The following is a 27,262-nucleotide window of genomic DNA, read 5'->3' as shown; positions in this document are numbered from 1 at the left end:
GTTGATGAGGCTAAAAGCCACACAGGGTTGTAATGCCGCGAGTAGAAGAAATTATTACATAACACTGACATTTTCACAACATATACAGGGCGGCGCACGAAATGTGTTACCAATTGTTTCTTTCACAATTTACGACGCACACTAGACATCCCGCTGGGATCTCTACAGCAGTACCAGCAGAGCTCGGAAAAACAAATGAGTTACGAAATGACGTGTAATTCACGATCCTGCCGCTAGGAGACTAGTAAGCAGCAATGGCTGACAATGGAAGACTGACCACACAGCAACGATCGGCAATTGTGTTACTTTTTCATGAAACGAAAAGCCTTGTTGTGACTCAGAGACGTTTTCGACAAGTTTAACACACGATGGGTCCCTTGCAAGAAGACCATCCACAGTTTGTACGATAAATTTGTACAGGAAGGAACAGTATTGGAAGCGAAGCGACCTCGACCTAAGCCAGTTTGTTCGCCGGAGAATATTGAAGCGGTAAGAGTTGCTGTACAGAGAAGTCCCGGGAAATCGTGTAGAAAAGCAGCAGTGCAACTGGGAATATCCAGACGCTCCGTTCAACGCATTCTTAAAAGTGATCTCCATATGTACCCATACAAGATGACCTGTGCACAGAAGCTCACTGAAGAACACAAGCAGCAGAGACTACTGTTTGCTCAGTGGGCGGAGGATAGGGAAGAAACTCTCAACAACGTTTGGTTTTCAGACGAGGCGCATTTTCATTTAGACGGTGTGGTTAACAGACACTGAAAACCCACAAGTGCTTCATGAACGACAACATTATTCTCCGCCGATTACAACGTGGGCGGCAATTTCCTGTCACGGACTTATTGGACCCTTTTTCTTTGAACAGGAAGCGTTATTTGAGCATGCTTCGCAATAGCTTCATTCCACAGCTTCTTGCTACTGCCTTGCCCTTCAACACGCAGTGGTTCATGCAAGATGGAGCAAGGCCACATACTGCAAACACTGTGTTGGAGTATTGGAGTATTTACACGAGCATCTCGACATGCGGACCACTTCATTCAGGTTTCCAGGTCACTTCAATGACGGACAAGATTGCCCCCCCCCCCCCCCCCCAATAGCCCAAACCTCAATCCATATGACTTTTTTCTTTGGGGATACCTAAAGGAAAAAATTTTCCCCTAAACGTTCACGTGATTTAATGGAGCTCTGAAGACTTATTCTTCAAGCTTGCAGTGAAATTACGGAAGACATGTGCCGTAGAGTAAGGAAGCTAGGAAACGAAATGGTGGACATATTGAGCATGTGCTGAGTTAGAACAAATCTCCATGGACGGCTCTTCATTGTGTGTGTGTGTGTGTGTGTGTGTGTGTGTGTGTGCAATTACTGTTATTAAATTATTTTTTTTTTTAAAGACGGCACAATCACGGCCACTGTTGGAGTATCCTGGGCTGGCGTGGGACGGAAGCACAAAGCGCCCCGGTGGTCGGTACTTGGCTTCACTTTCTACTTCCTTCGAAGAAGGAGCTGCCGGCGTCCGTGTGCACGCCCCACCCGACGCCCGACACCCGGTCGGAGTGGGAGTGGAAGGCGCCTCTTGCTCTGCGGACTCTTGCTTTCTCGGCCGTTGAACACCCGAATAGGGAAAGTCCTTTCACCTTCAATGGTTGGTAACCCCCCAAGCCGCGGTGACCTCACCCGCCGAGCCCACACGGCGTATAAATACACTCGGGGGCGCTGCTGGGCACGACAGACAGCTTGAGGGAGCACAGCAGCTGCGACCCGTACACCACGACAAGCCGCCGATCGAGAGGCGGTGAGTACTGCGGTGGCATCTGCCTACCCGATGTATCTACTATGGGCTGCTTCAACCTATACCGTGCCATTGTGTCAACAAATGCCAGTTTGTGTTTTATTACTACAGTTCTCCAGGCTATTTTTATCACCAAACGCAGCAGATTTATCCGGAAGTAGAAGTAGCTGACAGGCCGGGTATTATCATCTCCAGTGCCGTAATACTGAGGGAGGTACCTGAACGTACTTTCTACTGCGTACCTCAATCATTCACAATTTCCAAGACAGTCGTGTGTTAGATTACGTGTTTATGAACTGTGTTACAAGCAACAGAAGCACCAACGTGATAGTTAAAGTATTCGCATACAAACTATTCTCAGTTACACATTACCGACTATGGTCAGTCGTGTGTTAGATTGTGTGTCTTTCGAACTGTGATACAACCAGCAAATACATCAAGGTGACAGTTAAATAATTTTATGAAATGTACTCGCAAACTGGATTACGGTTCTAGAATGAAATTTTCACTCTACAACGGAGTGTGCGCTGATATGAAACTTCCTGGCAGATTAAAACTGTGTGCCAGACCGAGACTGGAACTCGGGACCTTTGCCTTTCGCTGGCAAGTGCTCTACCAATTGAAGTTTCATATCAGCGCACCCTCCGCTGTAGAGTGAAAATTTCATTCTAGAAACATCCCCCAGGCTGTGGCTAAGCCATGTTTCCGCTATATCCTTTCTTCCAGGAGTGCTAGTTCTGCAAGGTTCGCAGGAGAGCTTCTGTGAAGTTTGGAACGTAGGAGACGAGATACTGGCGGAATTAAAGCTGTGAGGGCGGGGCGTGAGTCGTGCTTGGGTAGCTCAGTTGGCAGAGCACTTGCCCGCGAAAGGCAAAGGTCCCGAGTTCGAGTCTCAGTCCGGCACACAATTTTAATCTGCCAGGAAGTTTGGATTACGGTTATGCGACAGCTATCCGATTTACTAGAAACATACGAATATTCGTGCCGGATCAGGCCTTGAACCCAGACGAAGGAGACGAGTAACACAGGCAGCGTCACATTCTTTGGATACAAACTTTTGTGATACTAGTACAGTTCGAAAGCGTCCCGTCGTACAGCCACTTCGCCGTTGTGAGTTACTCATCCCAAATAGCCAAGTTTTTATCTGCAGACAGATGCCCTTTGGTGTTTTATCAGCTCTCTCATCTATGATGTGCCTTGCGTCATTTTATTAGGTCACTCTTCCACGTTTATTACTGGTGATTGTTCACTATTTACAATTTCATAAATGTTATTTGCTTTGGGTTAAACATTTGGAAGGTCATGGATCATGGTAACCAGATAGTATTACTTGGTTTCTGAAAATTATTTGACTCAGTACCGTACCAAAGCTCATTAACGAAAGTACGGTCAGACGAAACTTGCGACTGGATTGAGGACATCTTGGTAAGGAGAACACAGAATGTTATCTTGGGTGAAGAGTCATCTACAGCTGGAAAGGTAACTTCGGGCATGCCACTTGAATACGTATTGCGAAACTCCCTATTCGAGTTGTATGCTAATGACCTTGCAGGCAATCCCATACCTGTTGCAGGTGGTGCATTAATTAAGAATTGTCTGAAAAAAAAGCCGTACAATAATTCAGGCAGACGCTAATAATATTTAAAAGTAGTCCAAAGATTCACAATCCACCTTAAATCAGAAACGTATAATAGCGCAATTCACCAAACAGAATTGTTGTAACTTGTGCCTGAATCATCAGTGAGTCACAGTTGGAATCCGTAGACTCATGAAAGTACCTGTAAGTAACAATTTGTGGGGATATGAAATGGGATAATGTCATAGGCTCAGTCATAGGTAAAGCAGTTGGTAAACGTCGGTTCATTGATAGGATACTGGGAAGATGCAGTCAGTCTACGAAGCAGACTGCTTACATAGCACTAGAATATTGTTCAAGTGCGTGGGACCCATACCAGATTGGTCTGACAGGAGTTACTGGACATGTACAAACAAGGCCAGCACAAATGGTCACAGGTGTGAATGACCCACAGAAAGGCGTCGTGGAAATCCCGAAAAATCTGAACTGGCAGTCGCTTGAAGATAGACACCAGCTATCTCTTGAAAGCCTACGTATAGACTGAGGAATCTAGGGATATGCTACTGGCTGCCGGCCGCGGTGGTCGTGCGGTTCTAGGCGCTTCAGTCCGGAACCGCGAGACTGCTACGGTCGCAGGTTCGAATCCTGCCTCGGGCATGGATGTGTGTGATGTCCTTAGGTTAGTTAGGTTCAAGTAGTTCTAAGTTCTAGGGGACTAATGACCTCAGATGTTAAGTCCCATAGTACTTAGAGCCATTTGAACCAGTTTTTTGCTACTGGCTACTACATATCGCTCCATCAGGGAAGGTGCAGATAAGTTTACACTAATAACCGTGCGGAAACATCTAGTTAATCATTCTTCCCGCGCTCCATACGCGAATGAAACAGCAATAAACCTAATACGTGGTACAATGGGAAGTACGCTCCACCAAGCACTTCACAGTGGTTTACGGCGTGTGGATGTAGATGTAGGCTACGGACCTCATCAGAATAATCGGGGTGCTATTTCGTAAAACAGTCGCAGGTTCGAATCCTGCCTCGGGCATGGATGTGTGTGATGTCCTTAGGTTAGTTAGGTTTAAGTAGTTCTAAGTTCTAGGGGACTGATGACCACAGATGTTAAGTCCCATAGTGCTCAGAGCCTTTTGCCATATTTCGTAAATTTTACGAAAAAAGACGTCCAAAAAAAGGGAAGGAAGAAGCGAACTTAACAAGAAATTTAGTAAGTCTGATATGTACTGCAAACAATAAATGTCTAAGTGCATCGCATTACGCGTGACAGCAGAAGGCGTAGATAGCACAACACTTTGGAAACGTTAGAATTATGAAGTACAAAAGAGAGTGAAAAGGGGACTAAAAAAAAGAAAAAAAGCAACAGCTCGGGAAGACTCAAAACACTTTTCTATAAACGACAACCGATTTGAATGCTTCCGAAAATAACCGGAAGATATCGCAGCGCACTAGTTCAAATGGTTCAAATGGCTCTGAACACTATGGGACTCAACTGCTGAGGTCATTCATTAGTCCCCTAGAACTTAGAGCTAGTTAAACCTAACTAACCTAAGGACATCACAAACATCCATGCCCGAGGCAGGATTCGAACATGCGACCGTAGCGGTCTTGCGGTTCCAGACTGCAGCGCCTTTAAGCGCACGGCCACTTCGGTCGGCTGCAGCGCACTAGTAGCGCATGTCTAGTTACAGCGCTGCCAAAGCTGAAGCGTTTGTCATTCCGGGCTTTCTTCCCACATGCTACGAGCGGCAGCCAAGTAGGGCGGGGCGCCTCTTGCGTGTGGAACCATTTAAACGCTCTCATTATTCGCTTCCTGCGTCGTAAAACACCTGATCTGTTTTTGAGTGGTTTGGTGGCATCCAGCGTGCCCTGTTTCACCGCACTGCTGTTGTCCGGTAACTTTATTATCGTATGTGGTGTACAGCATGATTATATGAACAAAATGTTCGTGTCACCAAAATGTTCAGCACTGCGCATGTCACTGTTTCCTCAACAAGCCAGAACACAAATTTGTGAGCGTTGTTCAACCATTAGACATGCCATATGAATACTCAAAAATGGTTCAAATGGCTCTGGGCGCTATGGGACTTAACTTCTGAGGCCATCAGTCCCCTAGAACTTAGAACTACTTAAACCTAACTAACCTAAGGACATCACACACATCCATGCCCGAGGCAGGATTCGAACATGCGACCGTAGCGGTCGCGCGGTTCCAGTCTGTAGCGCCTAGAACCGCTCAGCCACCCCGGTCGGCTATAAATACTCCTTTGGGAATTAGACCAACTGGAAAGTTAGTGACAACTAATGGCCGCAGGCAGAGATATACAGGCTGTCCGGGCTAGAGGTATACACAATCAAATGCTTATAACCAATGAACTAGACTTTTATGTTGTTGGGTAAATACGCAGTTCATAGAGACACTCTCCAAGAAGTGATCCTCACAATTTCATGGAGAGCGCTAAGTCATATGGTGCATGCGCACAAATGTTTACCATGCAGCAGGCAGACGTACTCCTGACAGTCAACATGTGGGTGCCACAACGAAAGATGTAGTGAGCAGAGTTAAAACGTGTGTGTGAATTCCAAACTGCTGAGGTCATTGATCCCTAGACTCACACACTACTTAAACTAACTTATGCTAAGAACGACACACACACCTATGCCCGAGGGAGGACTTGAACCTCCGGCGGGAGGTGACGCGCAATCCGTGACATGGCGCCTCTAACTTAAAATCTGTAAACATTTTTTGTATAATTATAGCCCTGTATTTAGCGTGGTCTTCGGCCTGTCAGTGTGCTTCTCCAGCAATGATGCCAACCCGACAAAATGTAAATTGAATGCGTTGCGGGGGGTTGGAGATTTGTAGTGTTTCAAAAAAATGGCTTCGTTCATAATAGTCGCTGTTCATATTTCCTAATGTTAATCATCGATTAACGACGTACTCGTGAAAACGTCTGACTTCCCCCTCCCCCACCACACAAAGTGAAACGGGAAAACATTAGGGTTATAGCTCCATGCCGACGCCTGAGAACGGCACCATTCAATTGTGTCTGTTATCACAGAGGGCTCTAAAAGACGCTACCTTATTCCAACGCCGCTTAGATTGGCCAACTTCTTTATCTCTGAATTGCCACTTGTTTTTATTAAAAACAGAAACTGATAATTTAAGAAATAGTGTCATGTTACAGTGTGGACATTGGATTTTCTGGAAACTAATCTGACTTTCACCTTTGAAAAAGTTTTCTGAGACAAGGACAATATAAAGTTGCATTGTGGCTCGGATTCCGAGTTGAATTATCGCACGCCTGAGTGACACAGGGACATACGGGTTGACAATTATTGAACTGTATGAAATAAAATCGTCATAACTTCTGAACGGTTTGCTTTAGGACGTTAAAACCAAGCCGGTGGCCGCGGGGGGGTGATGGGAGGTAGTATGCGCATGGGACGCGAAGCCCTCTTTTATTTGGATGACTTCGTCCATAAGCAAAACTGTCGCATTTGGGGGACTGAGAATCCGCATTTCGCGATCGAGAAGTCTATTCACCCTCAAAGGGTGACTGTTTGTTGTGCAATGTCCAGTCACGGAACAATGGGTGCAATATTCCTTGGTGGCACGGTACGTGATGGTTTTGGAAGATTATTTCATTCCCATATCCAAAGTGACCGTGATTTCGACAAGATATGGTTCATTCAAGACAGAGTCCGACCCCATAGAAACAAGAGAGCGTTTGATGTCCTAGAGGAGCAATTTGGGGACCGCATTCTGGCACTGGGATACCCAGAGGCCACTGTCAAGGGCCTCAATTGGCCGCCATTTTTTCCGGGTCGGAATACATGCGACTCCTTTTTGTGGAGCTATATATTGAAGATAAGGTGTACAGCAATAACCCCAAAACCATTGCTGAGCTGAAAACAACCGTTCAGGAGATCATCGACAGCATCGATGTCCCCATACATCAGCAGGTCATGCAGTATTTCGCTATTCGTCTGCGCTACGTCATCGCCAATGGCGACAGGCATATCGAACATATCATTGCCTAAATCCGATTATCCGTAGTGACGTCTACATGTTGGATAAAGTGCATGCACGCCGTAATTTGTAAATAATTAACGTTTTTTTTCCGTATAAATGCCACCCTGTACCATCTGCAACAGGATTATGCCCAGTAAAGCTCTATCAATTTCTAACGAACCTCAGGCGTTAATAGCGTTAATTTTCCAAGGCCACTATCAATCTGTTTAAAATTTCATTTTGTAACACTAAAACTACTATGGTATACAGGGAAGACCATTACCATAGCCCAGCAATTTCGTCACTGTGAAAAGGATCGTTGCAAAGATGGACAAAACTTCGGTTTTTCCGTACGAGGTGGATCATCAAAGCTTCAATATCACCTAGTACGCTGCTCGGGACGGCGATCTTGTCTTTTTAAGAGGAAACTCCTCGACAAATATATCTATGGGGTGTCGAACTTTGAGAACGCTGGCGTCTAAGTTCCTCCCAACTGTGTCTGGTAGCCTAATGAGTTATGCAACCCATTCGGCATTAGTGTTAAGTGGATGCACGGACTACGCCTGAGGACGCTAATATAAGGTGAGCAGGACGGTAAATACGCGGGTAGGCATTACGATGCAGCTACCGTTACAGCTATGTGTTGCGATAACGAGGTTGTAACACTAAATACGATGAATACACTAATGGTTCTACGAAGGTAGAAAATGAACGGAAATGGCCCCCTTACTCGGTATTTAAAACAAACTCTGGCGTGTAGCGCAGCCCACACAAGTAAAGGCACGTTTTACGCACCGAAGCAGCATGGCGGTACCGTTGCAGTGCAGAGCTAACGGTACTGGGCGAAGCCAGCGCCGTGCTGCGGCGGCGCCCGCAGTCATTCTGACAGGCTTACTCACGCCTGGTGCGTGCGTACACCACGTGGACCGAGTCTGACACGGCGTCATGGTCCCAGTCCTTCCTACCGGCATACTTACGGTGTCAGCGTCGAAGTTACTTCTTGCATCTCATCCAAAATGGAACGTAAGTTGTTGACACGTATATCTCTTACTACTACCGAGCTGTGGTCACTTCTTTTGCTGAAAAAGTGCTCGTCGCCCTCAGTTCAGAGATGCGTTATCAAATGTCATTCAGGACTCGATGTCGTATAAGAGTGTGTGATACTGAAAATATGAATCAGTTGAGTTAGAAATATTGTTGTGAGGATATTAAAACAACAGCTGATGTTTGATGGCAGTACTCTCATAATAAGATGACTACCTACTTTGTGATGAATGTATGGTGTAGATCATGCTGTGAAGCTCCAAAAAACGACGTTGACAATATTTATTACTTTGGTCACAAACATTTGGCGAAGTCTCTCCGTGAACTTCTTGCGGTACAATTTCAGTCATACAATTTCAGTAGAAATTGCTAAGGAATAAGGTTAATATCTATTTTCTTTTTTTTTTTTTACTAGCTATTGGTGTCAAAACTGTCTATATTAGTGAATAGAGATTAATATATCTAAGATAAAAGGTAGTGCAATGATTAAAGTGAACATACCAAGATAAATTCATTCTTATTCATTTTACCGTGTCATCGACGAAGGAAAACACAGTAATTACTTGACTCTCGCAAGCAAAAATTTAATGTAAAAGAATCTATTGAAGTGAAAATGACGAAATCAGTAGAAGTGAAACACTTTGTCGTATGTATCTGGTTATGCAGCCAAAATAAATTTTGAGATTAGCGTAGATTTATCAGGCGGAGGAGAGACTTTTGTCGAACAAGTTGAACATCGTGAATGCCCCATTGTATAAAGCTACAAAAGATGTGTAATAGCACACTGGCTAGTGTCTATAATGCTAAGGGATGAAAGAAAAGGTTTCTGTTATAACGCCGGTTGTGTGCCTCAAATTCTCCATACTAACCGTTAACACAATACGTGTCTTATTCCTCCATTTTCAGCCTTATGCCGGGTAACGAAAGGCGTATCGTGGTGATATATATATCGTCATTGATGCAACATACTACATACATAGGAGTATCCGTACGTGTGGATGTTGGTTTCGCATGTGTATGTCACATCGCAACTCCGAAGATTCGATGTACATATCCACTTTCTTGTAATGATTTTTCTGCCCCTTAACGTCACTTATGCGTGTGGTGCTCCCGAAAATTTCTTAATTCGAGAAGTTGTAGTGGTGAAAGCCATCGTTCTCCTGTAGTAAGCTTGTACGCATATTTTCCAACAAAACAGCGTACCAATGTATGTTATTTGGAATGCACGACATTCTTTGCACGTTATCAATAAAGCGTCGAATGGAACCAATCACCACTGGGTGGGTGTTAGCGAGCTGTAAATCTTGATGAAAATGTCTGATTTTATGTTTCGGCTCGTACAGCACCTCGCTGCAATTTGGACTCGCACCACAATATCTCGTAGCTATAGTAGTCGAGTAAAACATTTGTAGGTATTTGTATGAGCTTTAGTTAACGCGCCGTTCCACTGATGTTGGCTGGCTCTAACGCGCACTTCGCTTTTTCAGCTATAGCGATGTCGGCCCTAAGGATCGCGGCACTACTGGTGCTGCTGTGCGCAGCTGCGCCGCCGTCGGAAGTGCTCGGAGGAGCCTCCAACTCCAGCGTGGTTTTCCCCGGCGCTGCGCCCGAGGAGGCCGCCGTCCAGGTAAATCACTCGCCACTCCACTCTGGCTCGCACGCCGTTCACACAGTAAACGCAGCCTCCGTCAAATCTGTGTTATAATACCAGTTATACCACAACAAGTGTGTCTGCGGTCATTTCTAATAATCTTTATTCATCATCACATCCATAATAGATTACAGCTTAATTTCTGGAATAATTGATGCGACAACCATTTCAGTCTTCTTTCGGAAGTCGGGTACGTTAGCTGATGGCAGAAGTAAGTACTCACACACACACACACACACACACACACACACACACACACACACACACACACACCATTGCGTACATGGACTGTCACCTAAAACTTCCACCATTTTTATTTTCGAGAATGGTCCAAGATATCGAAACGAAGTTTTGGGCAAATGATAGCAGACAGAAGGGCACGTAATTCTTAACTCTAGTATTTATCTAGATATTGAAACAAGTAAGCCATTTTAATGGAATGACATATTTTTAACTGCATGCACGAGCTCTTGAAAAGATTCATACAGTGATATATTGCTCGTTAATGTTGGTGTTGAAACTTTTCACTCAAGTATGCGCGTAATGTGCTACTGTTGGAAGATAAGGCGACCAGAATCGGATATTGCGGGGTAAACACCGCCGAGTAGGCCTCTCATGTACCGTCGTTACATGCAAAAAGAAGGCAGGACACTAGCGAACTCGGCAATGATTCGCAGTTGCTATGTATATACTGGAACTGGATACACGTCCTAATAACGCATTATCCCTGAGAACTGTCTCAGCACGGAAATTTCGACTCATCTCTGTGCGGCTTTGCTCACTTTTTTCGAGGAATGGAACTCGATAGTATAATAAATCTTCTACATCTGTACTAGCACTAAAACTGTAAAACAGTCTTGTCTGTCTGAACACAGTAATCTCTTAAAATACTGGATGAATTTGCGAAAGGTTTCAGAGGCAACTTGAAGGAAGTTTGAGGTCAGTGTATATGCTTTCTTTCATCAAAATCAGATCACGGAAAAAAATGGAAATGAGCGTTTGGCGTCATTGGCCGGGAGGCCCCTTACGGGGCAGGTCCGGCCGCCTTGGTGCAGGTCTTACTACATTCGACGCCACGTTGGGCGACCTGCGCGCCGGATGGGGATGAAATGATGATGAAGACAGCACAACACACAGTCCCTGAGCGGAGAAAATTCCCAACCCAGCCAGGAATCGAACTCGGACCCCTTAGGACGGCGGTCCGTCACGCAGACATTTTTTTTTTTCAATCTCATTTTGTTCTATATTGTTCGTGGTGGACGTCTGATGACACCCGTTCAGATTGTTCGTTGAAATGAAATGAAATGTCGTGTGGCTAAGGCCTTCCGCCGGGTAGACCGTTCGCCTGCGCCTGGTGCAGGTCTTTCGATTTGACGCCACTTCGGCGACCTGCGCGTCGATGGGGATGAAATTATGATGATTAGGACAACACAACACCCAGTCCCTGAGCGGAGAAAATCTCCGACCCAGCCGGGAATCTAACCCGGGACCTTAGGATTGACATTCTGTCACGCTGACCACTCAGCTGTTCGTTGTTCCGTTCACTCAGTTTTTTATTACAGAGGATAGCTAAATGCTCTGCCCGAACACGCAGAGCTACCGTGCCGGCGTCATTCAGCTATCGGGGCGGACACGGAAAAAAAGACATCGCGATTCAATCTTTTGTCTGAAAACATCTGTCTTTCTGTCTGTTTGAACACGCTAGTCTCCACAAATATTGACGAATTTTCGTGGAGTTTTCACAGACGGCTTGAGCGTAGTTTGAGGCAAGGTACAGGCTTCATTTCTTCAATATCAAATCACGAGAAAAAAAAGATATCATGATTTAAACTTTCATCTAAAATCGTGTGCTGAGTTTAGCAGTTCGGATGGCGCTGTTAGTTTTGCAGTACACCAAAGAACCAAGAGATGGCGCTGTTAGTATTTTTAACTCAATGAGAGATGTACTTCTAGAAGTTTACGTCAGTGACAGATTCATATTCAGTTTAGTTGGCTAGGATATACGGATTCCTTTTATCCCTAGGTAGGAAAAACGAATCTAGGAAGTTTGCTTTGTGATTTGGGTACTTAGGAATTAAATTTTCATCCTGTATTGTTTGGCTCAAGACTATTAATCTCTAAAAGCCGTTGAAAGACCGTGAGGCGGTACTAGCTGCAACTCGAGAACATCAGCATTTAAATCGCTCTTTGGGAACTCCTCTTGAAGGCAAAGTGCTATGTAACTCTGATCGAGAACGTCATGTATATTTTCATTCCTCAGAACCCTACATTCTCGCAGACTGAAAGTTACTTCTCTCCGGTGTAACATCATAGAAACGGAATTTTTGGCGGACAGTTTTACAGAGCTGCGTAGGCGGAATCCCCCTTATACCTTATAAGTTCGCTTCAAACATGCACCGTTCCCAGTGAGCTTAAATTGTGCAAAGTTCATAATCAAAGCACACAGCCAGACGCTGCTTGTTATAAACGTGAACATTAACGATGAATCACTCCCTACTGTCATCACATTAAAATCTAAAACCGGTCGGGATTTTACACAATAATGAACTATTATCTGTCAAGACAAACTGCGAGAAAGAAAACGTGTGCTGCGCTTTGCTTTGCTCTGGAAACGTTCTGTTTCGATTCCTTTCTAGACCTAGAATAATATTTTAGGAATAATACAGTTATGCTATTGCTCACACATGACGCTGTTAATTTTCAGCTGGTATTTGAAAAGTGACACGATTCCATCAGGCTGTGTTTTAAATTACTTCATTTGCACTACTGGTTTCAGACACTGTCTCCTTTTAAGTGTAATCGATGCGGGCACATCGTTGTCAGTTCGTTAAAAAATTGTATGCCATGCACATTTGTGCCCAGTGCGTTTCTCAGCGTTCATCTTGAACTGTCAACGATCGTGCTACGCACAGATAAGCCTGGCACACGATTTTGTTGCCAATTCACAATCGTTGTCCTTATCGGTCCTGCAGTTGCACCTGAAACAAGACTGTCTGAAACTAGTAGTACAAATAAAGTAATTCAAGACACAGCCTGATGAAATTATGACATTTTTCAAATTTACTGAGGCTGTGGGTCGCATCTAGAAGAAAATTTGTGCTGGTCGTTTTATACACTGAAGAGCCGAACAAATTGGTACACCTGCTTAATATCGTGTAGGGCCCTCGCGAACACGCAGAAGTGCCGCAGTACGACGTGGCATGGAGTCGACTAAGTTGAGAAGTAGTGCTGGAGGGAACTGATACCACGAATACTGCAGGGTTGTCCATAAACCCGTATGAGCACGAGGGGGTGGATATCTCTTCTGAACGGCAAGTTGCAAGATATCTCAGATATGCTCAATAATGTTCATGTCTGGTGAGTTTGGTGGCCAGCGGAAGTTTTTAAACTCTGAGGAGTTTTCCTGGAGCCACTCAGTAGCAATTCTGAACGTACGGGGTGTTGCATTGTCCTGCTGGAATTGCAGTGAACATGAATGGATGCAGGTGTGTGTGTGTGTGTGTGTGTGAAATCTTATGGGACTTAACTGCTAAGGTCATCAGTCCTTAAGTTTACACACAACTTAACCTAAATTATCCTAAGGACAAACACACACACCCATGCCCGAGGGAGGACTCGAACCTCCGCCTGGACCATCCGCGCAGTCCATGACCGCAGCGCCTTAGTCCGCACGGCTAATCCCGCGCGTGGATGCAGGTGATCAGACAGGATGCTTACGTACATGTCACCTGACAGAGTTGTATCTAGACGTATCAGGGGTCCCACATCAGTCGAACTGCACACACTCCACACCATTACAGAGCCTTCACCTGGTTGAACTGTCTCTCCGGCTGACAGGCACGGTCCATGGATTCGTGAGGTTGTCTCCATACCCGTACACGTCCCTCCACTCGATACAATTTGAAACGAGTCTAGTTCCACCAGGCAACATGATTCCAGTCATAAACAGTCTAATATCGGTGTCGACGGGCCCAGGCGAGGCTTAAAGCTTTGTGTCGTGTAGTCATCAAGAGTACACGAGTGGGGCTTCGGCTCCGATAGCCCATACTGATGATCTTTCGTTGAATGGTTCGCACGCTGACGCCTGTTGATGGCCAGCAGTGAAATCTGCAACAATGTGCGGAAGGGTTGCAGTTCTGTCATGTTGAACGATTCTCTTCAGTCATCGTTGGTCCCATTCTTGCAGGATCTTTTTCCGGCCGCAGCGATGTCGTAGTCTTCATGTTTTACCGGATTCCTGATATTCATGGTACACTCGTGAAATGGTCGTGCGGGAAACTTCCCATTTCATCGTTATCTGGGAGATTCTGTATCCAATCGCTCGTGCGCCGGCTATAACACCACATTGAAACTCACTCACACCTCGACAGCCTGCCATTGTAGCTGCAGGAATCGATATAACCGATCAAACACTTGTACCAGACACTTGTCTTATATAGGCGTTGCCGACCGCAGCGCCGTATTCTGCTTATTTTCATACCTCTGTATTAGAATATGCACGTCTATACCAATCTCTGTGTTGCTTCAGTGTATCTAACGCACCCTCTACAGCTCGTCACCCGCGAACAACAGAACGTGTCACCCGTGTTGCAGGCCGAGGGGCGCAGCCTGGGCGTGGCGGAGGGCAAGAACGTGCTGCTGGACTGGATCGGACTGGGCACGGGCCCCGACACGGACCCCTACCTGGCGCGCGCCAACGCCGCCTGCCTCAACGGCGACCTGGCCGAGTGCTTCAAGTCGCGCGCCCTCAACTCGCTCGACTTCCTCGAACTGCCCGCCTACCCGCTCACCGAGAACGCGCGCATCGTGCGCATGGCTGAAACGCACCTGCGCAGCCTGCAGCACGAGCCCTACGAGTTCTCTTCCGCCCCCAGGGCAGACGAGTCCGAGTGGGACCAGCTCGTCAAGTTCGCCCTGCGCAAGGTAGGCCAGCAACTCGACAACACCTGTCGACCTCTCACAAGACCTCTCCCTTCTTTCCGTACAAATTATAGTTCTTTCGACTGGTTTCATCTCTTCCTAGGTAGTGTTACGATATTCCCCATCATCTATTTCGCATATTGGAGTATTTGCCTGGCTCGTCAACTTCTCCTCTACTCTACGGTATATGAAAAACATCAGTTGAGGTCATGTTAAGAAATACTGTAATGTCCACTGCACATTAAGTTCATTGAACACTCTTAGCTCGCAAGTACCTAGCACATTACGAAGTGCTATTGTAATGGAGCACTGATTACGCGAAAGAGTCAGTATATAAATAAATGTTGTAGTAAAGTCTTTGCAGAATGCAAATACCTTAGGATTGAAGGAGACCATTTGCAGAAAGCAGAACCGCTGAGTCGTCGACAGGCGCACACAAAACAAGGATAACTTGCTAGCTTTTGGAGTTATCCTTTGACAAGCTAGTGGCACCAAGTAGGGGCATAGACTTGTGTATATATATATATATATATATATATATATATATATATATATATATATATATATATATATATATGTGTGTGTGTGTGTGTGTGTGTGTGTGTGTATGTTTGTTTCTGTTTGCGTACTCTTCCTCGTCAAAGAATAACTCTGAAAGCTAGCAAGTTTTCCTTCTTTTGTGTTTGTCTAATGACGACTCAACGGTTCTGCATTTCGATGAGTTATCCCCTTTAACCCTAAAGTATTTACAAGAGTATACGAACAATACTATTTGAGATAATAACCCACAGCCATCAGGTACCTGTTCAACAAAATAGGCATTTTAACCTCAACTTCCCAAATCTTTCCTAAGATCGTCAGGCCAATTTTCTTTGGTTTTTCATACAGTATGTGGCAATTCGTTTTTGCAATGTGTAGACGGAGTCATTCCAAACAAGTACTGCTCATTCGTCTTTCATACGACGCCCGTTGTCAACGGAAAACGTCGTGTTGTTTTCCGTTACAAACAAAATGATCTTTAAAGCGAACTTTTATGTGCCCATTAGATAGAGGGACCCCAAATTAGTCTAGTGTATTATTCATTTTACTGATATGTATTAACAGCAACATTAGGACATGATGAATAGCCAGTACCCCAGCAGCAACTGACGTTCCGCCCTGTCCCGTACTGGCTGCTATCACGATGCAGCAACGGTGTTCAGTCACTGTTCGCCAAATGGTTAATCGTCGTGTTTCAAAGTTCCTGTAAATACTGGGCGGCGCAGCTACTCGCGTAGGTCCAGTGAGGGCTGTAATTATCGTGCGGGAGCGAAACTTGATAGACATGCTAATGCATTAATGTGACACTGATTTCAGCTGGAGAAAGTTAGTTCTAATTTTGACCACCAGGTGCAAATCTGGCGCTGTACAGCATCTTATCGACATCTCCGGTACTCATATTGAACAAATTGTGTACGCGGTAGAGAAAATAAAATCAACATTATGCCTCTCTCGCTTGTTTGACATTTTCTATCCACATTCCGTTGCTAATCCATTACATATGGAAACATTTTTATACGTCTTTCTTGCATTCAAAGCGCCAGATGTGCACTTGGTTGCTAAAATGGAACTAATTTTGTTTCAGCGTACAATAGTTCCACATTAACGCATTAGAATAGCTACCAAGTTTCGCTGCCATACAGTGATAACAGACCACACTGGCACCCCTTGAGTAGCTGCACTTCAATTATGACAGCCCCTCCGAACACTGCACTAGACTAATTTGGACTGCTCTATCGTATGGGCACGTAAAATCTCGCTTGAAAAAATTTCTTTTTCGTAGTAGGAAACTAATCGATGCTTCGCGTCGACACTGGGCGGCCCACACAAGACCTGATGACCAATATTTGTTGTAGAAACGAAGGCGACACTTCGGACACCATGTATGAAGTGTTTCAATCTAGCTGTGATAGATCACGCCATTGGGCACAACTCGTGTTGGAGACAAAATGTTCGCCACGCTTCCCGGCGACGCTAGGCACCCTTAGTATGCGTCGCCCACGGGAAGTCGAGATTTCACCAAACTAGCAGGGTCTACTAACCAGGTGCGCTGCGTCTACTTACTGACTACCTCAGTAAATTGATGTAGTGAGTTTATTCTGAGAGCAAACAGCCAACAAATAATGTAGACTACAGCAAATTAATATTAACGGGGACAACCGTCTGCTCATTAATCTGTCGGTTCGAAAGCGGTAACAATATCTGCTCGCTGTCTTCTTCTTTGTAATAATGAAATGAGTTGTTTCCCTGGTTAGGAACAGCTATTCTGATGATTCTAGATTTATTGTAAGTATTAGATTTAAGGACAGTTTTAGTAAACAATATTTATATATCTTTATATATGACATTAGGACCTTCCTAACATTATGCCAATCACTACAGTAGATATGCTGGTAATTACGAACACATTCAATCGTTTTTAAGTAGAATAACGGTAGATTTTTGTTATCATTTTGGATTATTATTATTATTTTGATTTTTCAACTCTGACAGAAAGTAACTGTGTGCTGACGGCCCATATGATGTAAATTCTCTTTTCACAGGTGGAAAAATTTCTGAAATCGACTGCCATCGAAGTGCAGTTTCCGAACGAAGTGACTGAAAATGGTCGCTATTCGCCTCGCTTTATCGACGAGATTGCTTCAGAGCTCGACATAATCGAGGACAAGAAGCGCACGCCTTTCTGTGAGTATTTATAAGAATATATAGTACATACTTATCCGCAAGGGAAAGCACGAATAATACATTCAAGATTTAGGACAAACACCAAAATATGGTATTTGCTTCGTAATGATATTTCATAAAAAGTGTCAGAGATAACTATTAACGGTTCTTTCGTTTTCCTTAAAATATATAGTTAAATCTTGAAAGATATTTCGAGAATTCTTAAATTACATCAGCAGTGTCCCTTCCTTCAATTCATAATCTAGTTATGTGGGTTTGGAGCATTTTATTTCCAATATCAGCCTTAAGATCTGAGAAACAAGAAAACACCGCATATTGAACTACTGCATTCTGTTGTCTTTTATATTGATTGATCTATGCTACCCATGGAGAAAACTGAAAGTGAGTGACTTTTCGCCATCTTTGTCAATGACAGGTTGTGTATCTTTCATAAAAACATCTTTTATGTGACGCAGGTACAAGCATATCTTCAAATATTGATATTTACATGAACTGTTTATATAATTACATACCAAAATATTTAAAAACTCAAAATTTTAACAGGAGTTAACACATTACCGATCCGACCTTATTAGCCATAAGTAAATTGAACAAGTAAACTTTTGACAATTCTGGCTGATCCTCCAGTTATGCATGGTGTAGCATTGCAGCTAGCAATATTTGATATTTAGCTTTCTACTGACGGAACCAAGTATTACGAACCTCTTCAAAAATAAATAACTAATTTTTCGGTTATCAAATTCATTGATGCCTCGATATTTGTCCTACAAACCGACCCCCTCATTTTGCTCAAATTTTACCACAAATTTCATTTATCCTCAATTCGCTTCTATGCCCCCCCCCCCCCCCCGATTAGTTATTCAGAGTTTTTCTGTACGGCCACATTTCAGAAGCTTCTCGTACTGTCTGACCTGCTTGTCGTCCACTTTTCACTTCCGTAAGAGGCTACACTCCAGATAAATACCTCCATAAAAGACTTTCTAACATTATATTCGCTTTTAACAAATTCATCTTTTTAAAATGATTTTCTTGCTGTAGCCGGTATACCTTTTATATCCTAAAATTTTATATCGGCTTCGACCATCGTTAGTTATTTTGCTGCACAAATAGCAAAACACGTCTATTACTTTTAATGTCTCATTTCCTTATCGAACTCTCTCATCATTGCCTGATTTATTTTGACTACATTCAATTAACTTTGATTTACTTTTGTTGATGTTCGTCTTTTCAACTTATGTGAAGACTTCATTCATTCCGTTCAACCACTCAGCCTAGTCTTTTGCAGTCTCGCAGAAAATTACGTCGTTGGAAAACCTAAAAGCTTTTATTTCTTCTCCTTGAACCTTAACGCCCTGCTTAATTCATCTGTCAATGCTTGCTCAATGTACAGATCGAATTTAGGAAAATCTAATTATGTACTATGAGATCACCGACTCAAGCCAGGACCTTGCAAACGAAAATTCATTGTTCTAGCCACTTGGCCACCTCGCTCGATTTATCGCAATTTAAAAAAAATTAGCAAAGTTCCTTGCCAAAACACTGAAATTTATTGCTCTACTTCTGAATTTCTAATGACACAGATTATCAGGTCACTTTCAATTGTCAGTCATTTTCATTTCATAAAGAAAATTTGGATCAATTTCATAGTGTTCACCAGAATTACCTGATCACAGTTAGGATGTAAACGAAGTATATGAGGAAATTAATGAGGGTGATTCTTTAAATATCATTTTTAAACAACAATTTTCTCCCCTTCAAAGCAGTTCTCTTTGGTAGCTATACACCGGTAGAGTAGTTCCCGTCTTGGGAGCAGCGCTGAAAGGCTTCAACAACTAGGGCCTTTAAAATGTCGGTCACATTCTTCTGAATGTTCTCCATAGTCCCAAAATGACGTCCTTTTAAGACATTTTTCAATTTCTGAAAAAGAAAAAAGTCACAAGGGCTGAGATCTGGTGAATACGGGAGCCGTGTAACAACATTAATGCCTTTTTGAGGTGAAAAATTCCATGCCGTGGCCGTGTGACATGGGACGTCATGAAGTGGAATCCATTTGTCTGCTATGTACGGTCTCACTGGATTGATCCTTTTCTTGAGTCTTTCAAGGACATCTATGTTGAACACTTGGTTGACAGTTTGTCCTGGAGCAAATTCCTTATGCACAAAACCTCTACTGTCAAAAAAGCTCTTTGGTTTTTTGATTCGAGCATTTCTCGGCCGAGGAGGTGACAGTGTGCCACTCCTCAGTTTGCCGCTTTGTCTCTGGATTGTACTCAAAAATCCAGGACTCATCGCCTGTGATCACGCAACTGAATCATTCGTAGTCATTGGCCGCCCTCTCGAGAAGATCAAAGCAGAAGAGTCTACGATTGTCCTTTTGCTCATTTGTGAGATTCTTCGGCAGCATTTTAGCACAAACCTTTTGCATGCGCGAAACGTCGGTTAAAATTTGATGTGCGGTGAAAGTGTTCAAGTTTAACAGGTCAATCATCATCCTTATTGTTAAACGTCGGTCCTATCTCACAAGAGCACGCACACAGCCCTGGGCGAGGTTCATCTCCAACATGTTATCGGCCTCCCAAAAATGGTTTGTGCCAGCGGCACACTTGTGGTCTTGATGAAGGATGTTCACCATAGCCCTGCTTTAAACTCCTCAAAGGTTACACTCGCGGATTCACCAACATAAAACTTGATGGCAAAACGTTGCTCTAAATTCCGCAGTTTCATTTTCGTAATACACAACAAAAACGTAACTTGACTGATGGCGCTCTATAAAATAGCGTGATGGATGCACAGAGCTGAAACTCGGCCTGAGCGTCTGTAAGGGGTGAACACACCGGTATACACAAATAGTACACTGAGCGAGGTGGCGCTGTGGTTAGCACACTGGACTCGTATTCGGGAGGACGACGGTTCAATCCCGCCTCCGGCCATCCTGATTTAGGTTTTCCCTGATTTTCCTACATCGCTCCAGGCAGATGCCGGGATGGTTCCTTTGAAAGGGCACGGCCGACTTCCTTCCCGTCCTTTCCTAATCTGATGAGACCGATGACCTTGCAGTTTGGTCTCTTCCCCCAAACAACCCAACCTCAACCCCCAACAAGTAGCACAGCACAGCGTTGCCAGATCGCTCGCAATATTGTCAATCTCATTACTTTTCTCGCCCAATGCATATCACACCTGAATCGAATTGTGATGTAATATAACCGTTAGTGACATTGAAAAACAGATGGCACCAGGTCAGCTGAAAAGCAGGTTATGAGGTACAGAGTGGATAACCGCAGTAAGGTGGTCGAATCATAGAAATATTTTGCAAGTAATACTGATGTAACCAGCAGAACCAAACCACAACTGGATGCTTCTGCTCTTATTCTTAACTGACGGCACTCCCTCTGTTTGCAGCCCGCAAGCGTCTGAAGAAGCTGTTCATCCCTCTGCTGATCATCCTGAAGCTGTTCAAGCTGAAGCTGCTGCTCTTCCTGCCGCTCATCCTGGGCCTGGCCTCCTTCAAGAAGCTGCTCGGCTTCCTAGCCATCGTCATCCCGGGCCTCATCGGGTTCTTCAAGTTCTGCAAGCCCAATCTCACTCAGGGCTTCGGGGGCGGCTACGGTCAGAGCCCCTACTACCAGACGCGGCCGCACCCCTACGTGCCGCACCCATCGCCGCCTCTGCATCACAGCGGGTAAGATATTCGCGCAAAGTTGAGTGTAATGCTTCGCTGCACGTTCATGACCTACGAGCCAGTGCTTCAGAAGCAGTTTCCAGTGTTAATGTTTGTCCGTAGCAGCGTGAGAGACTTGCCATTCGTTATCCTAGCTCACGTGTTTATATCCCTGAAAACTTTAAAACATTATTGCAACTTTAATTAGCTTAATTTGGAAATTGATAACGACGTACAAATCAAAGTAAACGCGTTCACGTAGAGAGCAATGACAAAGCATCTAGGAAAAAGAAACACGGAAAGGTACTCCTTAAAAATTTGGTAAGCCTGTTGCTGTTTCAACACTGCTTTACAACTGTCATTGCCGTTAGACACTACACCGCATCCAAGTTTTCAAAGGATAGCGATAAAATGTTTACTAGTCAGAAAGTAACGCATCAATAATTTCAGAAATGTCTCACCAGCTGCGACATAGTCGCGTATACGAACATTGATCCAGTACTGTCAAATATTTTTTATTCCAATCTTGGATCACAATATCAGTTCTTTTCACGATTACCAGTTTCAGTCCGTGATGACTATCCTCAGATCTACCATATACAAATATACAGGGTGTTACAAAAAGGTACGGCCAAACTTTCAGGAAACATTCCTCACACACAAATAAAGAAAAGATGTTATGTGGACATGTGTCCGGAAACGCTTAATTTCCATGTTAGAGCTCATTTTAGTTTCGTCCACCTACGCTCAATGGAGCACGTTATCATGATTTCATACGGGATACTGTACCTGTGCTGCTAGAACATGTGCCTTTACAAGTACGACACAACATGTGGTTCATGCATGATGGAGCTACTGCACATTTCAGTTGAAGTGTTCGTACGCTTCTGAACAACAGATTCGGTGACCGATGGATTGGTAGAGGCGGACCAATTCCATGGCCTCCACGCTCTCCTGACGTCAACCCTCTTGACTTTCATTTATGGGGGCATTTGAAAGCTCTTGTCTACGCAACCCCGGTACCAAATGTAGAGACTCTTCGTGCTCGTATTGTGGACGGCTGTGATACAATACGCCATTCTCCAGGGCTGCATCAGCGCATCAGCGCATCAGGGATTCCATGCGACGGAGGGTGGATGCATGTATCCTCGCTAACGGAGGACATTTTGAACATTTCCTGTAACAAAGTGTTTGAAGTCTCGCTGGTACGTTCTGTTGCTGTGTGTTTCCATTCCATGATTAATGTGATTTGAAGAGAAGTAATAAAATGAGCTCTAATATGGAAAGTGAGTGTTTCCGGACACATGTCCACATAACATCTCTTCTTGCTTTGTGTGTGAGGAATGTTTCCTGAAAGTTTGGCCGTACCTTTTTGTAACACCCTGTATACACCTAGTGATCGGTGTGTCTTTCAACACAACACAGCAACACGTATTTGAGCCTAGCCTTGCTTGACGATTTATGTCGAGAACAGGAGGCAATTGCCTTACTTCCGTACATTAGTCGCTCTAATCCTCTAACTGATTATGTCTACCTATTTCTGGAATGTATGGCTAGACTACATAATTTTATTTATTGACTGTTAATAAGTTGTTTAAACTTTTTTGTGAGAGCCATATCACGATATATGTAAAGCCCTCTAGTGTTCTTACGAGCGATGCGCGCCTACATAACATCCTAGCAGCCGCCCCAAAAGAGGGCGCTGATCATTGATCTGCCTTTCTTCAGCTGTCATATAGTCATTTATCTTTCATAGGTAATTTATAGGTTGATACAGGCAATGTATTACGTATATTAATTTTGACCGTAAATTCACCATAAAAGGGTCGGACCTATTATCTTCATATATTTCCTTTTAATAATTTTATATGCGTAACTGTATTCGTCTTTTACTGTATCACAATTGGTTTCTATGGTAGTTATCAATATTTAAACGTCTGCTATATGTATTTTATCTAATGTGTTTCATCAGATTATGTTTTTCCCGTAAATGTTGACTACATCTAAGCCCATAGTAGCGACATCTAGATAGGATGCAGGCAAACAGATTTGTGGTAGCTACTGTACTTCATTAGGCAGTAGCAATAATGACTGTGTGGACGATGTGGCCTATTCTACGCCTTATTTTAGATCTATGTGACGATACTGTGCAGACTATATTATATGTTTTGACGATGCCATTATGGCCTTGTCACTTTGGGACATGGTGTAGAAAAGGTACGTTTTAATTTATTTTATCTTTATGTTTCCCTGGTTGTATGATAGTATATTGTGATACGTGTTGCTGTATTGTCTTGAAAGACACACTGCTCACTAGGTGTATATATTTGTATATTGTAGATCTGAGGATGGTCATCACGGACTGAAACCGGTCATCGTTAAAAGAATTGATATTGTGATCAAAGACTGGAATAAAAAACATTTAATCAGAAATGTTGTCCTCAGATTATCACCTCCTTTAATCAGCACACAAAGGAAAAGAAAAAAAGAATAGAGAAGGTGCAACAGGCACGTTCATAGGGTAATCCACCGGATAATTCCAATCAGACTAAAAAAAAAAAAAGCTGAAATGAAACTGGAAACATCGCAATCTGCAGGTTATACAAAAATGCATTGAGCAGCAGTAATTTGTACTCGTGGTTCGCGGCTGTTGCAGGGGCGACTCCTACTACGGCGTGCCGTACTCGCGGGATTCTGAGCCACAGACCAGCTCTTCTGTCTCCTTCCACGAACCGAGCTCCGACTACAGCAGCGCTCACGACCTCGCCTACCAGGGCTACAGCCACTACAGGAGCGCTGGAGGTGCCAGCGACGAAGACGCGAATTCTGCCAGTTCGTGATGTACAGGTGAGAATATTCTTTGCTTGTCTCCAGTTGGCCAAGCAGTTAACGGCACACTGTCAGTTTTTTGTGACTGAAATGTCGTTCATAATCTTCGTTTTGTGCGCTTTCAAAAATACGCAACGTGCCGTCACAAATGAGATTTTCAATTGTCCATGGGTTAAGATCCCTCTGTTCATGTCTGTTTTCTATGAAAAGAAAATGTTCCCAAACTCTTGTTTTTAAACCTGTTACTAATGAACACGGAAAATTTCTTGCGAAAGTCTGTGGCAAAACGTTACTAGCCACAGCTCATTCATTGTTTCTGACAATTTTTTTATGTCAGTGAAACGCCTTCTCGCAATACTATGAGAAAGGAGAGTATGCCTTGCGAAATGAGAACAAACTACAAAACTTCTACGAGTTAGATTCTATTTCATACGAATTTGGACAGTTTATTTTACGAATTATACAAGTGCAAAATGGTTCACTTTAAATGAGTTAAAAAAAATGACAAAAATCGGTTGTACTGCATAAAGCTACTCACTCGAGCAAAGTACGTGAATTGATACACCAGTGCAGTGTAGAACGTGTGAATTCTACACCTACGTCTCGTTTCATATTGTGCAAACAACTGTAAATTGCTTGGCAGAGTATTTCACACCGACCACACATTAAGTTTTCTTACCTTTCCTGTCACGTATGGATCGCTAGAAGCATTACTGTTCAAATACTTCTGTGCGAGCTATAATTACTCTAACCTTGTCTTCACGTTCCTTACTGGGGCGACACGTTATAACCTATTCGTAGATTGCTCGCTTAACTCTCATTACTGAACTTTTGTAAGTAGTGCCCGCGGGGTCGTGTGCGTCTGCATTATTTTTAAGTACCGGGACATTATAATTTAAGTGCAGCTACCCCCAGAGGTGCAGTGTGGGCTGTAACTATCGTATGAGAGGGAAACGTGTTAGATATTCTGGTGCGTTAATGCGGAACTGATTTACGCTGGAAAAAAACATTAGTTCCAATTTTGGCTACCAGTTGCAAATATGACACTGTACATTGTTAGTATGGCGGTATGACATCCACGTCAATTACATCCAGGAAATTCAAGTTCTCCAGGATTTTTGCCATGCTCTCCGCGAAATCATACAAGCCTGTGATCGTTCGCGTTGCCTTTGTCTGTACACGTCGAATGTTCACTGCTAGCCCTACTTTATATACATACATAAAATATTAGCGATCATCATAAACTCAATGTTTCTGATGTTTCAGATGGCCTGAAGAGGATCGTGCGGTCATCACTACGATGTGTCCCGTTTCCGAGAAATGAATTCGCCACTGAAACCTTTTCGATTAGTGGTGCTTGTCCCTTAGTAGCAACCATGTTGCGATGACAAAGCAGGGCGCTGCTTGTGTAAATATACATATTCATTCATCAGTAACTGCTTTACCATCATCAACATTCATTCGTATTTCTTTAATATAATTTAATGTATTCATAAATGTTTGAATGTTATGTGTAAAATAAAACGTATTTTTTATACTGCTTATTTCTCATTTGCCAATGGCAATGTCTTCCATACTACATTCTTTTATATCAAAACAAGATAGATTATTATTTATTGAGATACATAGTTTTTATCAGAAAACATATACTTTAGTATTGGAGGTGATGGAGATGAGTTCTATAAACCACATTTGTAGAGTGTCTTAGTAGTTCAGGAGTGGCGAAAACTAATATTGGAGCTAAAGTCGATCAACCATAGACATAATATTGGAACAGACTGCTTAGCATGTGTGGATGACCAAGCGCTTCTGTATCAAGATTTTAAAATAAACTAAAGACAAAAATCTTATAGGAACGTCAGAAAGAGTAGGCCTAGAGTTCTCTTTTAATACAAAAAGCACACATCCAGCAACACTCTAACAGCCAAAAGGGTGGAAATGAAATACGGAGAAATCGCGAGAGTTTATTTGTTCGTATATTCAGTATAAATTGTTCAAAAAATGAATCAGCACACAATGGTCATAAAACTATTCTTAGTACTGGATAGCTGGCTGAAACACGAAATGGAAAGCTCTGAGATATTTAGTGAGTCGTGGAACGCATATCGGGAACACAGATTAGAGGCCATAGGGGGGAAGTGTTCATTGCAGTTAGCAAAAGATTATTTCGGTTTAGGTCAAAGTTGAATATGGTCTTCAGACTTACAAGAGGCAGTTTCAACCAAAAACAGCGAAATGCACACAAAACTGACACTTTACAACAAGGTCATCAAGCCAGATTTTAAAGGGTCAGAGGATAGTAATACACAGCGAAAATATTCAGGAAACTTCCAAGTTCAAAACACAATGAAGCTGACTAAGAGTAGATATTGAAATTTAAAAGTGTATCAAATTGTATTCGGATATGAACCACTGCAAGCTGAAGTTCTATGAACACATTAAAAGAATGGAACCATCTAGTTTAACTAGACGCCTCGTGCAAACCTACGAAAGTAGCAGTACCACTGAAAGTACTCGTATTAGAATATCCATAATGGTTATTATTCATCTGACTAGTTTCATACGGCCCGCCACTAGTGCCTCTCCTGTTGCATCCTCTTTATCTCTGGGTAACATCTAACTCAACATTTTCGATTATTTGTTCGATATGTTCCAATCTCTCTGTTCCACTACAGTTTTTGTCTGCCACAGCGTTATCAGACCAAGTTAGATTAGACGCAGTTTTCGTTCCATAGATCCAAAAATGATCTCCTTAGGCTAATTAGGTTTAAGAATTCTTGATTCTAGGGGACTGATGACTTCAGATGTTAAGTCCCATAGTGCTCCGAGCCAATTCTGTGATATGACCTTCAAGCTGAATTTGCTATCGAGTTGTAATCCCAGAAATTTAACCCTGTCAAAGTCTTTGATCTGCATGTCTTCATATGTTATACACACGCCAGAAGAAAATCTCTGACAGATTCTGCACTGCATGTAATGCATCTTTTCAAAGTTTAATGACAGTGAATTAGCTACAAAGCATTTGATAATGTCAGTGAGAATTT

At 43.3% G+C, this 27,262-nt stretch overlaps 1 protein-coding gene across 1 annotated transcript; it reads left to right on the top strand.

The window, feature by feature from the left end:
- The first annotated feature begins 8,286 nt into the window (after positions 1 to 8,286).
- On the top strand, positions 8,287 to 25,721 carry LOC124607002. Its single transcript, XM_047139150.1, has 7 exons — positions 8,287 to 8,415; positions 9,924 to 10,063; positions 14,681 to 15,010; positions 17,590 to 17,731; positions 21,131 to 21,410; positions 24,046 to 24,236; positions 25,485 to 25,721. Exons 1-6 carry the CDS (start codon positions 8,409 to 8,411, stop codon positions 24,227 to 24,229), a joined length of 1,083 nt encoding a protein of 360 aa, XP_046995106.1. The 5' UTR covers positions 8,287 to 8,408; the 3' UTR covers positions 24,230 to 24,236; positions 25,485 to 25,721.
- The last annotated feature ends 1,541 nt before the right edge of the window (positions 25,722 to 27,262 follow it).

Source organism: Schistocerca americana, chromosome 3, assembly GCF_021461395.2.
Source record: "Schistocerca americana isolate TAMUIC-IGC-003095 chromosome 3, iqSchAmer2.1, whole genome shotgun sequence".
Lineage (NCBI taxonomy): Eukaryota > Metazoa > Arthropoda > Insecta > Orthoptera > Acrididae > Schistocerca > Schistocerca americana.
This window is presented reverse-complemented; position numbering and strand designations above follow the sequence as displayed.